At 39.1% G+C, this 15348-nt stretch overlaps 1 protein-coding gene across 1 annotated transcript; it reads left to right on the top strand.

The window, feature by feature from the left end:
• Positions 1-5933: 5933 nt before the first annotated feature.
• Positions 5934-14417, top strand: si:ch211-63p21.1 (uncharacterized). The gene is made up of 7 exons (XM_063009029.1): positions 5934-6028; positions 8572-8690; positions 8900-8992; positions 9355-9432; positions 9517-9587; positions 11464-11635; positions 13978-14417. Exons 3-7 carry the CDS (start codon positions 8927-8929, stop codon positions 14194-14196), a joined length of 606 nt encoding a protein of 201 aa, XP_062865099.1. The 5' UTR covers positions 5934-6028; positions 8572-8690; positions 8900-8926; the 3' UTR covers positions 14197-14417.
• The last annotated feature ends 931 nt before the right edge of the window (positions 14418-15348 follow it).

Genomic DNA, 15348 nt, shown 5'->3' with positions numbered 1-15348 from the left:
ATTTTGTGTGACCACCATTATTATCCAGCACTGCCTTAACCCTCCTGGGCATGGAATTCACCAGAGCTGCACAGGTTGCTACTGGAATCCTCTTCCACTCCTCCATGATGACATCACGGAGCTGGTGGATGTTAGACACCTTGAACTCCTCCACCTTCCACTTGAGGATGCGCCACAGGTGCTCAATTGGGTTTAGTCCATCACCTTTACCTTCAGCTTCCTCAGCAAGGCAGTTGTCATCTTGGAGGTTGTGTTTGGGGTCGTTATCCTGTTGGAAAACTGCCATGAGGCCCAGTTTTCGAAGGGAGGGGATTATGCTCTGTTTCAGAATGTCACAGTACATGTTAAAATTCCTGTTTCCCTCAATGAAGTGCCAGCAACACTCATGCAGCCCAAGACCATGATGCTACCACCACCATGCTTGACTGTAGGCAAGATACAGTTGTCTTGGTACTTCTCACCAGGGCGCCGCCACACATGCTGGACACCATCTGAGCCAAACAAGTTTATCTTGGTCTCGTCAGACCACAGGGCATTCCAGTAATCCATGTTCTTGGACTGCTTGTCTTCAGCAAACTGTTTGCGGGCTTTCTTGTGCGTCAGCTTCCTTCTGGGATGACGACCATGCAGACCGAGTTGATGCAGTGTGCGGCGTATGGTCTGAGCACTGACAGGCTGACCTCCCACGTCTTCAACCTCTGCAGCAATGCTGGCAGCACTCATGTGTCTATTTTTTAAAGCCAACCTCTGGATATGACGCCGAACACGTGGACTCAACTTCTTTGGTCGACCCTGGCGAAGCCTGTTCCGAGTGGAACCTGTCCTGGAAAACCGCTGTATGACCTTGGCCACCATGCTGTAGCTCAGTTTCAGGGTGTTAGCAATCTTCTTATAGCCTAGGCCATCTTTGTGGAGAGCAACAATTCTATTTCTCACATCCTCAGAGAGTTCTTTGCCATGAGGTGCCATGTTGAATATCCAGTGGCCAGTATGAGAGAATTGTACCCAAAACACCAAATTTAACAGCCCTGCTCCCCATTTACACCTGGGACCTTGACACATGACACCAGGGAGGGACAACGACACATTTGGGCACAATTTGGACATGTTCACTGTGGGGTGTACTCACTTATGTTGCCAGCTATTTAGACATTAATGGCTGTGTGTTGAGTTATTTTCAGAAGACAGTAAATCTACACTGCTATACAAGCTGTACACTGACTACTCTAAGTTATATCCAAGTTTCATGTCTATAGTGTTGTCCCATGAAAAGATATAATGAAATATTTGCAGAAATGTGAGGGGTGTACTCACTTTTGTGATACACTGTATCATGTATTATACAGCATAAGATCGCAGACTTTAGCGTTGCACCATTACATTTTTAAAGATTTCCAAGTAGCCAAATGCTCAAGAATATAACATATTCTGTGATTTTTTTTCAAATTTTATATTCATCAATCATTTTATTTTGATCAGGGTTGTGGCAAGTCTGGTTCTACTAGGAAACACTGGGCACATGGCAGAAATAGGCATTCGGTTATGACCCTTAGTATTTTTCCTAGTAAGCTCAATTCTTGTTGGTCAGATGTCATGGACTGGTAATGTTTGCCTGTTACATGCTTTTCTAACCCTGCAGTATTGCTAAGCTGATCCTCCTTGATTTTACCCTATTTCATTGATAATGTAAATACAAGCCAAACTCTTAAGTGAGTTGGGATTTACATAAAAGTGTGCATTTAAAGCAGATGTGTGGCACATTCAAACTGATCTACGTGATACCAGGTGCTTACAGTTGTTATTTAAAGCCTAGTTAATCTTTGGTCTGGTTTTGAGATTTGTTGATGCAAAAGTGACTGGTCACTGGTGGGATGCTCTAAACGAGGCTGGATGACTGTTTGATATCAGGTAAACCCAGATATTAGACTAGAAATTAATGCACATATTTAGTTTCACTTGTGACCCTTACTTTGTTAACAAATGTAGGGTGAGAGCTAAGGTTTTAGTTAATCCACAGAACCTTTAATTAACACATAATACTATTTCTATTAACATCCCCCAAAACTAAGCTCAATATCTTCTTAAGGCAAGAGGGTAAACGTTTGTCTACACTTTGGAATCTGTTCACCTGAACATTATTGCTTCTAAATGAGTATGAATCTGTCTGCAATAAACTGTAAAGACCCATCTGTTATGTGCTACAATGCTTAATAGCAATTTTAATGAGTCAATAAAATAACAAATTGGCCAGGCTTAATGAGCCTGCAAAGTTGTGGCTCCAATTAGCTACAGTTGCCCAAAAAAGTAATAAAACAAAAACAACAGCCTGAATGTATTTATAATTACTTATCAATTGTTTGTCTAGTAGTGGGTATCCTGTAAAACATTGCAGCAAGAGAAACAAAAAGGTTAAAATGCTATAAACCTGCCAAAATATGTGGGACCTGCCAAAATCACCTGCACAACCAATAACAATCAGAAAAAATAAAATAACAAAATGAATGAAAAAATAATTTTAGGTGCATCATTGGAGGAAGAGAAAATGGAAGTGAAAAGGGTAGAAAAGCAAAGGATCATATCATATAAAAAAACCCTCCTAAATGATACACAATTACTTCTGGGACAAAACCTTACCCCAACTGTAAAAGATGATAAAGGTTGCATCATAGTTCTTTGCTATAATCAGTATAGAGTGCTTTGATTTAACAGCTTGTATAATATATTTATATGTAAATATAGAATTTTCCAGGATAATTTAAGGTATACCATGTCATCACCTAAAGCTTTGTAAGAATTAATTAATGCAACATGCCTGATGAGCAGCTACATAAAACATTATTGCTGCTAAAAAGGCTTTTTATTAAATACATTTATACAGATCATGCCACACTATTTAATTAATAATCCATTATTATTACTTGAATAGAAACTTAATCAATGCAAAAATACCAGAACTTCCATAAAGTTTACTAACTTTTTACTTTATCATGTACATCTTTACATAAAATATTGTGTGGATAACTTTTGACTGTCTCCTCCACTTGTTCTGCAAACCTTGCTTTTCTCACGTAGCTCGTAAAGACATTTGTGTTTGCTTGGAATACCAAGGAAGTTGATAGGAATCGTTCATTCAGATCTGCCCCATAATTACAAACCATTATGCATAATTATCCAGTGGCTCTGGCATCTGGTAGAGCAAGGGGTAAAAATGTAATCACTGACCAGATCTCTAAACCAAGAGTATATCAAAAGACTTTGTTTGTCCTGTGAACACGGGCAGTCACTGATTCTTATGTCAGCTTTGAAGCAAATTTACTTTATTATTAATTAAAATTCCCATTTTTTCTGAGTCCACCGTAGATTTACAAATATGGTAAATGTGTTAGACCAGGGAAATTGAGTGTTGTGTTTTCTGCAGGGTTAACAATAATTTTGTCCATCCATTGTTCTCCCTAATCAGACAGAGGAAGTTCTTTCCACCACTTGGGTGCAAGTACAGAGAAAAGCCTTGATGCTTGTCTTCCTTGAGTCCTGGATGGAGGATCAAGTCGAGCAAGACTAGTGACTAGTGGTACAGAGCGGGGTTTGATTATACCATGAAGGTAACTTGGTGCTGGTCCATTTTTGGCTCTGTAGGTGAGCATCAGTGTTTTAAACTGAATGCAGGCAGCTACAGGAAGCCAGTGAAGAGAATGCAGCAGTGGGGTGATGTGGCAGTGTTTAGGTTGAGTAAAAAACTTTGTTAAGGTTGAGCTTTAAACTTTATAAAAAATCGTTAAGCCTAAATGAATGAATTGGAATTGGAAACATCTTTGGTGATTTGTTTTACCATCTTACCATATAGAAGCACTTTGTAGTTCTACAATTATTGCCTGTAGTCCATCTGTTTCTCTGCATGCTTTCTTAGCCCCCTTTCATGCTGTTCTTCAATGGTCAGGGCTCTCCCAGGACCACTACAGAGTAAGTATTATTTCCACAGCAGTGCTGATGGAGTTTTTAAACACCTCACTGTCCCTGCTGAACTGAGAATAATCCACCAAACAAAAATATCCAGCCAACAGCGCCCCGTGGGCAGCATCCTGTGACCACTGATGAAGGTCTAGAAGATGACCAACTCAAACAGCAGCAATAGTAAGTAAGTAAGTAAGTAAAGTTTATTTATATAGCGCTTTTCTAGGACCAAGCCACAAAGTGCTTTACAATGCGGTCAAGTATAATACAATAAAAACACAAAAATTAATAATCATAAAAGCTACACAGTGACATAAAAACATTAATACAATAGCACAAATAAAATTTTTAAATGCACTTTAACTACACATACATACATATATATACACACATATACATACACAAACACTTTACCAAAGAACGTCAGCCCCATTGCTTAAGATCACTACTCTGAAATGCTAATGAAAAAAAAATGTGTCTTAAGACATTTCTTGAAGGTTAATGTAGACTCAGAGAGTCTGATATCGAGTGGGAGACTATTCCATAATTTAGGAGCCTGGACAGAAAAAGCACAGTCCCCTTTCCGCCTCTGTTTGGTACGGGGCACAACCAGAAGCTCTTTATTAGATGACCTCAAAGACCTACAACTTTTGTGAGGAACCAGCAATTCACAAATATAATCAGGTGCTTCCCCATGTAGAGCCTTAAAGGTAAGAACTAAAATTTTTAAATCTATCCTAAATTTTACTGGCAACCAATGAAGTGAGGCCAGCACTGGACTGATGTGGTCTCTACGTCTAGTTTTTGTTAAAAGCCGAGCAGCTGCATTCTGAACCATCTGGAGTCTTGACACAGCTCCTTGACTGAGGCAAGTATACAAAGCATTGCAGTAATCCAGTCGAGATGAAATAAAAGCATGGATGATTTTCTCCAAGTCTTGAAAAGACAAAACCTGTCTAAGCTTTGCAATATTTCTTAGCTGAAGGAAGCAAGACTGAACAAGCTTATTTATATGGCCAGAAAATTGCAAGTGAGAATCAAACACAACACCCAAATTTCTTGGGGAAGTGTTAATTCTTGAAACGAGAGAACCAAGGGCCATCTCCAAATCTCTGGGTATGTTGTCTAGACCAACAACTAGAACTTCGGTTTTGTCCTCATTTAATTTAAGAAAATTATAATTCATCCAATTCTTGATAGCTGCAATGCACTCAGTTAGATTGCCTAATCCACTGAATAGATGAGCGATCGTCTCTGACTTTACATCTACAAGGTGGACCAACTAGGTAGGAGTGTCTAATAGAGTGGACAGTGAGTGGACTTGGTATTTAAAAACTCCAGCAGCGCTGCTGTGTCTGATCCACTCATACCAGCACAACACACACTAACACACCACCACCATGTCAGTGTCACTGCAGTGCTGAGAATGATCCACCACCCAAATAATACCTGCTCTGTAGTGGTCCTGTGGTGGTCCTGACCATTGAAGAACTGCATGAAAGGGGGCTAACAAAGCATGCAGAGAAAGATGGACTACAGTCAGTAATTGTAGAACTACAAAGTATATAATTTTATGTCAAGGGAACATTGGACCAGTTTAAATATTAAGAGGGACTCCTGTCCCTCAACCCCCTTGGATCGTACACCCCTGGTAGTATAGCAAATGCTAATTGAAACTTACGTACATACTAGTGTACATTGTACACTACAGTCACATCATTTAGCAGCCCGGGATGCACTTTTTGAACACAACTGCGCCTGCGCGTTTCGCTCCTGGCTCAGTCAACGCTGATTGGTTGTTCAGCGGGTCCGCAGCCAGCCTCTGCCCACACAGACGCGCGCCTCCATTCCCTGTTTTGGGAATGCTATTTATGGCAGGCGCGCTCTCGATCCTGTTACTGGCGCTTTAACGCCGTCACCGATTGCAATGTCAAACGATACGTGCGAACGAAGAGTTTCCGTTTCTTCAGCAAGTACAGAAGCTCTTTGGTGATTTGTTTTGCTTGGAAGTGACTTCCTTGGCACTCAGAGTGGCATTTTGAGCTGCAGTGATGGCATTTACTCAATAATTTATAAGGTAAACAGTCTAATATTATTTATTTGTATATCCCACACCGTGCTGAGCCGTCAAAGTAATGTCCAGCAATTTAGGCAGAATTTAGTTTATATTATTTTTATTTATTCCAAATGTAACTTAATACAGTTGTTTAATTTGTAATTTTATCCTGCTGGAATAAAATAAAAATGGGGTTGAATATTACGTAACCGTGCTATGGTCCAAACTGCATACTTTCTTACTAAATAGTATGGATGCCACCAGTGCTGAAGTAGTAAATACACACACTAGCTAGTATGGTAGTATGGTAGTATGCAGTTACATGTATCCCAACTGTTCTCGTGGTGCGTTCAATCACTGTGTAGGATTAATGTATGATACCGTTCACTGTTATATACTGGCAAGTCAAAATATTATGACCACCCACGTATTATGCTGTCAGTACAGCTATAACCCACCAAGGCCTGGACTCTATTAGAACTCGATACTAAATAGTATTTAGTATCAGGACAATAGCAGCAGGTCCTGTAACTCCTGTACAATGTAAAGTGGATTCCATTCCATTCCATTGCTCCAATGACCAATTTTGACACCTGCGTGTCTGTTGTATGTCCTGTCAACTGTAGTCGAGGGTTAGTGTGGTCACTATGACAGAACAGACAGCCCCAAATGCTGAAGAATTCATTGAACTGTGTATTGTGACACTCAGCCATAACACAAAATTCAAATTATCTGCAATTTAAGCCACAGCTGCCTTTCTATTAATGTCCTCTGGCATATTCAATGAGTCTTGGCCGCCCAACACCCTGTCAGTGGCTTATGGATTTACCGTACCTGGATAACTGTATACTTTAATCCATGAGCATCACTTTGAGCTTTTTGCTGACCTATATATACACTATATTCAACATGTGTACCACAAGTAGCTAACATAATCCCAACATTAATTATATCTCTGACCTTGACATGTGTCATTGTTGACACATGTTTAAATCTGCACAGCTCATTAGCATTTTTGGTGGGGGTTGAAATAATTTAATTGGTCAGTTTATAGAATACATTTTAAACTTGGTCTAAACTTGTGTAACCAGTTCAAACATTTAACGGATGAAAAATAGTTATTATATTATGTTTTTAAATATACTAGTATGGTTAAAACAAGAATAGAATAGGGTAAAAAACACAAAGTAATATAGAGTTGTGTGGAAAATCTCACTTGATTTTGGAGTGCACTGACTCACTCAGTTTATACTCCAGTGGCTCTAGCATAATAATCAATTTTATGATTCACTCCACCTTTTGCAACACACCAGTTCTACTGGCAGTCACAGAGCTTCTAACACCACCATGATTAATAGTTAGCACAATGTGTTTGAGCACTTTACCTTGTTTCCTTCGAACATACGTTTTTCTTTCATCCGACCATAAAAATCTTCTCAGTCTTCTCTATCCATGTGATCAGCAACAAGTCTGGCATGATCGTGTCTATGCCCAAGGCGATGTCAAAAATAATTACTAAAGAGGAAATAGAAACACAGGCAACTATGTTAAATGACATTGACAAGAAGTTTATACAACCAAACTGATTATATGGTATTGTATTATATATAAAACCCATGTTTAACTTATGAACATACTACAAAAAGAAGTGTTATATTGTCACAGAAACATACATAAGAATAGCATAAATCATTGATATTTTTGGACTGGCATGACATATGTGCTTCACCAGTTTAGGAAAGCTTGTATCCTTAATTGTAGATACAAAATATTTATATATATATAAAATTATATATAAATATAATATATATATATATATATCCAGTAAAATTATATATAAAATATATGCAAAACTAAAATCTATATTGTCCTCATAGTGTGTTTCTTGCACACTAAATTGTGAACTGTTAATTTACATTATGTTAATAATAGGGATGTAACGATGCACCACAAAACAGTAAAAAATCGATTCACATGTGTAATGATTCAAATCGGTTTACATGCATAATGAATCGATATTCACTTTAAACATCAGAGGGCATTGGCACTATTCACCTCGCCTGGTTGACGTCACTACAAAGTTGCTAGGTTCAGAATTTTCCAGCCAAATTTATTTATGTGTGGATACTTTCTTTATTTGTATTATTCATTTATTTATTTAATGTGGGATTTGTTTTTAAATTATTTTAGTTTTTTTTACACAAAAATGGAAATGTGCAGCATTGTTTTGCATAGTTTGTACCTACCTCAGAAATAAAGGACTTTCATTATTTAGATAAATGAAATATAAGCACAAATACAGTATTTTATTATTTTTCTTAAAGAGAACTAATAAAAGGAAACTTTGTCATAATTAGTCTTTAATTTCATTTTGTTTAAAAAATCGGGAAAAAAATTGTATCATGAATTGCATCGCATCGCAACGTGGGTAGAGTGTATTGTTACATCCCTAGTTAATAACATTACGTTTACAATAGTTTTTAAGATATTGTACAGATTCAATAATCCAGAATAATTCACACATCTGCTTTATCAGGTCATATTTTCTTTCACGTCTTTTTCAGGTTTAAAGACGTTTTTTGTAGGAATAACCTAGCTTGATTGAAAAACAAAACAAAACTCAAGAGCCCTGAGAACATCAACAGGATACACCTGCAACCTTGGAGGTGTGAATTCCACAGAGGTAAGTTTAAAAATATAATCTGAGTGTGTTAAAGAAAAAATATACTTACACTGCTCAGCAACAACATACCTACCAAAGGTGTTTCAGGGAAGGACAACAGGTGAACCTGTGACAGCAACAGCTGGGCCCACAGAAATTCTACAAATTGCTGAAATGTTGATATGTTGAGCTATGATATTAATACTTTTTGATTTTTATTGTATACACAGGTCTATGTTTGAGCGAGGAAGACGGAGATGGAGGTGACGAGGCGAAGAGACTCCAGTGGCCAATTCTCTGACAACTCTGACCATGACTGTGAGGTACAGAGGTGTGTGTGGGGTTGTGTGTGGTTGTTTTGCTGGTCATGTGTTGCAGAATAGAATGAATGTGAGCTTGGTCATCGGGTATTAAGATAAAGTTGTTACATTGATAAAAGCATTTTAATTAAAGCCATGGATTGTTTTAAACGAATCACAATCAGCAATTAGTCCCAGGGACAAAAAGATTATACATCGTTAAGAAATGTCAACTACATAATCAGCTGGGTGATTTGTCCACCCTTGATTAGATGAAGGTCAGCCAACTTTTACTGTGTAATTCATGCAGAAATGTGGGCCATTTTACAGGGTTGACATGCATTTTGTTGCATCTGCGTTTTTGGACTCTTATCCCTGTTTTCTAGGAGAGCGGCCCAAAGTGTAACGAATGTGGGAAGAACAGGGCATTAATGGCGAGATACTCAGAAGGCTATGGTACTGAAGTGAGTAGGTGTATGTTGGTAAAAAAAGATTGATAGTCTGAGTGGAGCTGGTGCATTCGCTCATAGCTATGACTCATGTGGCAGGAGGAGTGCGTCCAGTCCGATCCTCAGCGAGAAAGTGATGCTGATGCAGACATTGAGGATGCAGATAGCAGGTACATGACTCACATACACAATATATATGGACAAAAGTATTGAGACACCCTTTTTTAATTATTAAATCCATGTGTTGCATTCATAGCATTTGCTAACAGGTGTAATAAATCAAATATATACTTTGCAGCAGCTGTTCCAGCATGACTGTGCCCCTGTGCACAAAACAAGGTCTATAAAGACATTTAAAGAAACTCCAGTGGCCTGGAACATCAATTGAGGCTTTTTTGACTAACATCAATGCCCAGCCATACAAAAGCTCTTTTGACTACATGGGCACAAATCCCCACAGATGTCATTCAAAGTCTTTTCAGAAGGAGTTGCTGGTTTTATAGCTGAAAAGTTCACATAAAGATTACTCTATTTTTACTATTTGATTTTGAAATGGAATATCCAACAAGCTCATAGTCATGTGTCCAAGTACTTTTGGCCATACACCGATGAGGCATAACATTATGACCACCTCCTTGTTTCTACACTCACTGTCCATTTTATCAGCTTCACTTACCATATAGAAGCACTTTGTAGTTCTACAATTACTGACTGCAGTCCATCTATTTCTCTACATACCTTTTCAGCCTGCTTTCACCCTGTTCTTCAATGGTCAGGACCCCCACAGGACCACTACAGAGCAGGTATTATTTAGGTGGTGGATCATTCTCAGCACTGCAGTGACACTGACATGGTGGTGGTGTGTTAGTGTGTGTTGTGCTGGATCAGACACAGCAGCGCTGCTGGAGTTTTTAAATACCGTGTCCACTCACTGTCCACTCTATTAGACACTCCTTCCTTGTTGGTCCACCTTGTAGATGTAAAGAAAGGGACGATCGCTCATCTATTGCTGCTGTTTGAGTTGCTCATCTTGTAGACCTTCATCAGTGGTCACAGGATGCTGCCCACATGGCACTGTTAGCTGGATATTTTTGGTTGGTGGACTATTCTCAGTCCAGCAGTGACAGTGAGGTGTTTAAAAACTCCATCAGCATTGCTGTGTCTGATCCATTCATACCAGAACAACACACACTAACACACCACCAACATGTCAGTGTCACTACGGTGCTGAGAATGATCCACCACCTAAATAATACCTGCTCTGAAGTAGTCCTGTGGGGGTCCTGACCATTGAAGAACAGCATGAAAGGGGGCTAACAAAGCATGCAGAGAAACAGATGGACTACAGTCAGTAATTGTAGAACTACAAAGTGCTTCTATATGGTAAGTGGAGCTGATAAAATGGACAGTGAGTGTAAAAACAAGGAGGTGGTTTTAATGTTATGGCTGATCGGTGTATACATTTACATTTTCAGCATTTAGCAGACGCTTTTATCCAAAGCGACTTACACAATGAGCGGAACACGATGAGCAATTGAGGATAAAGGGCCTTGCTCAGGGACCCAACAGTGGTAACTTGGTGGTGGCGGGGCTTGAACCGGCAACCTTCTGTTTACTAGTCCAGTACCTTAACCACTGAGCTATCACTGGTATAGTACACCTCATTAAACAAGCACTTACAAATAAACAAAGAACCAACACTTACACAGGACAAGTTTCTCCCTCTGCTGTCTTTAGTGCTGTCAGTGACTTTTACCATACATTCATTAAATGACCTTTCTAAACTGACAGCATCAATCAAACAATGACTTAGTCATCAATTAATGGTTGATTACTTGAGGCTATATTACTTCGAAAATCCTATTACCTTATAATTATGGGTAATTAAGTGCAGATTGATTTGTATAAATGGCAATTAAATCCATTTATAATCAAATTCACAACACAATACAAAAAGAGTGAACAAAGTCAAGGGGGTCTGAATACTTTGTGAATACACTGGTTGCATTTAAACTACACACTTGACAAACTATTCTACTGCTTCAGACTACAGGTTGTGGGCTCTCTTCAGCGAGTCAGCTCTAGAAAGCGAAGGCGGCAGAAAATAGCCCGACAGGACACCACAGAGAGCGAGGATGATGGGGGGCAGAGCCACAGGAGCCACCGCTGGAGTCTTAGATTGAGTCCCCATCGCACACCTGACAAACCAATACTAGAGGTGCTTTACTCAAACACACTTACAGACAGGCTCTTAATATAAGTTACCATACACTGCCAAAAGTATGTAGACACCATTATTCTCAGCCCACCAATTGTAAACAAGCGCATAAAGTCAAGTGTACATCCACCCCCCAACCATGTTTGGCACACATGGTAGAGACAAGCAAAATAGTTATAAGAAATTCACCTTTCTTACATTAGAGAACAAAACACTTATCAGTTATAGCTGCAAGGGGGGGATTCAACTCCATATTACCTATGGTGTTTTAGACTGGAATGTTCATTGCCAAGTCAAGTTTATCTAAGATCAAAAGCAGTGGCAAAGAAAACTCACCAAACATTACAAAAAAGAAACCTCAAGGGCGCATTCATATAAGAACTGACAACTGTGCTGTTGTTTCCTATGGAGTGTGGCAGTGCTGCTTAGCTTGCCGCTGTGCTTCCCGCTCACTTTTGCCATGTTGGGGTTGCGATTTTTGCGCTTGCCGTTTCACTCAAAGTTCACCTGATTGAACTTTGGCCCAGTTTGCCGCTGACCTTTTCAAAGCGCCTCCAATAAGAAGAACTGTTTGATATGACGCTGTAAAAGCGACTCAGGCAGAACGAACAACGCTTAACATGAACAAAACTTAATGTAACTTACTGTACTAAAACCGAGTAATTCCATTAGTGGAGAGAACATGTGAGCTGTAATAATTAAGAAAAGTTTAGTGTTGCTTTGTCGTTCTTTTAATACATTAAACCACGTTAAGCTTTTTTTTTTTTAATGACAAGTATTTTAGACTCTCTCGGAAAAGCTGATTCTCACAATTTCTCAGCACCCCGAGCTGTAACACAAGTTTAAAAGTGAAACAGTAAGGAAAATCCAGCTAAACACAGATGTATGTAGAGCTTTCAGAGTGGATTTGATGGTTATCCACAAAGTTGAATCAGTTCATCTGGACACAAGTTTGTTGTAGAGATACGTTTCGTCACTCAATCCAAATGACTTCTTCAGTCATTCAGACTGAAGAAGTCATTCGGATTGAGTGACGAAACGTATCTCTACAACAAACTTGTGTCCAGATGAACTGATTCAACTTTGTGGATTTGTGTACCTGGATTATTGAGCATGCATCAACAGATTTAATGGTTAGTCAACACAAATGCATATTCGTCTCATATTCGCACCTTGATGACTTTGTACCGCACCGCTCAATCTAAGCGCTGAACAAAGCAGTAACTTGCGCTTGTGGTAAGCGAAGTGCGAAATGCTTCTCATGTGAATGCGCCCTAAGAGGAACCAGACACAACAAGGACCTATCCTCCTTGGATAGCCTAGAGGATAATTTGAATGAAATTGTCAGGTGTATACATACTTTTGGCTATATAGTGTTATAAGTTATTCTTAAGGAAATGTAATACATTATTATTAAATTAAGTATTAAGAAATTATTAAGGACTTACACCGATTAGGCATAACATTATGACCACCTCCTTGTTTCTACACTTACTGTCCATTTTATCAGCTCCACTTACCATATAGGAGCACTTTGTAGTTCTACAATTACTGACTGGAGTCAGTATCTATTTCTCTACATACTTTTTTAGCCTGCTTTCACCCTGTTCTCTAATGGTCAGGACCCCCACAGTACCACCACAGAGCAGGTATGATCTGGGTGGTGGATCATTCTCAGCACTGCAGTGACACTGACATGGTGGTGGTGTGTTAGTGTGTGTTGTGCTGGTATGAGTGGACAAGACACAGCAATGCTGATGAAGTTTTTAAACACCTCACTGTCACTGCTGGACTGAGAATAGTCCACCAACCAAAAATATCCACCCAACAGAACCCCGTGGGCAGCATCCTGTGACCACTGATGAAGGTCTAGAAGATGACCAACTCAAACAGCAGCAATAGATGAGCGATCGTCTCTGACTTTACATCTACAAGGTGGACCAACTAGGTAGGAGTGTCTAATAAAGTGGACAGTGAATGGACACGGTATTTAAAAACTCCAGCAGCGCTGCTGTGTCTGATCCACTCATACCAGCACAACACACACTAACACACCACCACCATGTCAGTGTCACTGCAGTGCTGAGAATGATCCACCACCTAAATAATACCTGCTCTGTGGTGGTCCTGTGGGGGTCCTGACCATTGAAGAACAGGGTGATAGCAGGCTGAAAAGGTATGTAGAGAAGCAGATGGACTGCAGTCAGTAATTGTAGAACTACAAAGTGCTTCTATATGGTAAGTGGAACTGATAAAATGGACAGAAACCAGGAGGTGGTTTTAATGTTATGGCTAAATGGTGTATGTAATGACGTAATCTCTCCACCCTTTTCTTTCTTCAGGAGAGTGTATCTCAGGTAAGGCCGCTGGTGATTTGTCATTGTAACACAGCAGATACTCCAGCTGCCCCAGACAACCAGTCCCAAATAGTGAAACGGTCACCGAGTTTATGGCCTTTTTCTCTCTCTTTACCTCTTTTTTTTCTCCTTATAATCCTTCCTATCTCTCTATCCGTTCTTATTGTGTTCTTTTCATTCCTTTTTCCACTTATTTACACCTGACTCTCTGCAACCGATACCTCATGTGATCATTTTCTTGAAATTGTATGTTGTTTAGTGTGTTCAGTATTAGAAGCACAAGAGTTTAACTTCAACTGCAAACTGGCACAATAGTATCTGGTACGTTAGGTAGGTGATGTTTGTTTAATTAGTTATTTATGTAAAGTGGGAAATTTTACAATTCGTGAACCATTCCTTTGAGGAAGCACATGTTTTATCAGATACACTGCTGTAATTCGCTTTTCATTTTTCCTTATACTGAATCAGTTTTAATTGTGTAATAATTCATGGTGGGCTTTTTTTATTTTTAAATAATGCACATTTTAAACTGCTACATACAGTTGCAAGAAAAGTCTGGAAACCTTGTATTATATAATATGGTCTGATCATTATACAGGCTGTTGTAATAAAGAAACACATTTATTTCACAAACTAATAGCACACCATCCACTATATGTCCATGGTCTTAACACAGACACCAAAAAGTGTTGTAAGAAAATCTCAAAGAGATTCATGGAGCTGAAAAAAGACTATAAAAAGCATTTTTAAAGCCCTGGATGTTCAGACCAAGAGTACAAACATGCAGTGTTGACAGTGGTAAAAAAAGAACCCCAGAGTTGATAAGTTAATAAAGTCTTTGTTTATGTAAAATTAAAAGCACACACACACACACACACACACACATCCCACACTAAATCTTACCTCAGCAACTTAAAGCATGATGGAGGGAGCATCATGGATTGAAGCTGTTCTGCCACCTCAAGGCATACACATCGCTTGTGATCTAAGGCAACAATAAAATAAATACATTATTAAAACATTGTGTTAGCCAGTGACCCACAACACATGATTCAAGGGTTCACAAACTTTTTCTTGCATCTGTAATACAGTATGTGGCCAAAAGTATGTAGACACAATTGTAATTATTAATTAAATGATATAAAATTATAAATAAGCTTCCAAATTTGTGGAAACAGTTTGGGACAGGCGCTTTCCTGATCAAGCGTGATGGTGCCCCAGTGCAAAGAGCAAGGACCTCAGAGCTCAGACCTCAACACGGAACATCTCTGGGATGAATTGGAACAGCCAAAATGAGTGGCTGACCCCACAAATGCTCTTTTACTGAATGGGCACAGATTCCCAAAGACACACCTC

The sequence above is a fragment of the Trichomycterus rosablanca genome, chromosome 14 (genome assembly GCF_030014385.1).
Source record: "Trichomycterus rosablanca isolate fTriRos1 chromosome 14, fTriRos1.hap1, whole genome shotgun sequence".
Taxonomy (NCBI): domain Eukaryota; kingdom Metazoa; phylum Chordata; class Actinopteri; order Siluriformes; family Trichomycteridae; genus Trichomycterus; species Trichomycterus rosablanca.
This window is presented reverse-complemented; position numbering and strand designations above follow the sequence as displayed.

What these genes read in the sequence shown, in the direction of transcription:
- si:ch211-63p21.1 (XM_063009029.1), top strand. Translation starts at nt 8,927, where the DNA reads ATGGAGGTGACGAGGCGAAGAGACTCCAGTGGCCAATTCTCTGACAAC. An exon ending in ACTCTGACCATGACTGTGAG is followed by an intron (nt 8,993 to 9,354) that starts GTACAGAGGTGT and finishes CCTGTTTTCTAG; the next exon opens with GAGAGCGGCCCAAAGTGTAA. An exon ending in CTGACAAACCAATACTAGAG is followed by an intron (nt 11,636 to 13,977) that starts GTGCTTTACTCA and finishes TTCTTTCTTCAG; the next exon opens with GAGAGTGTATCTCAGGTAAG.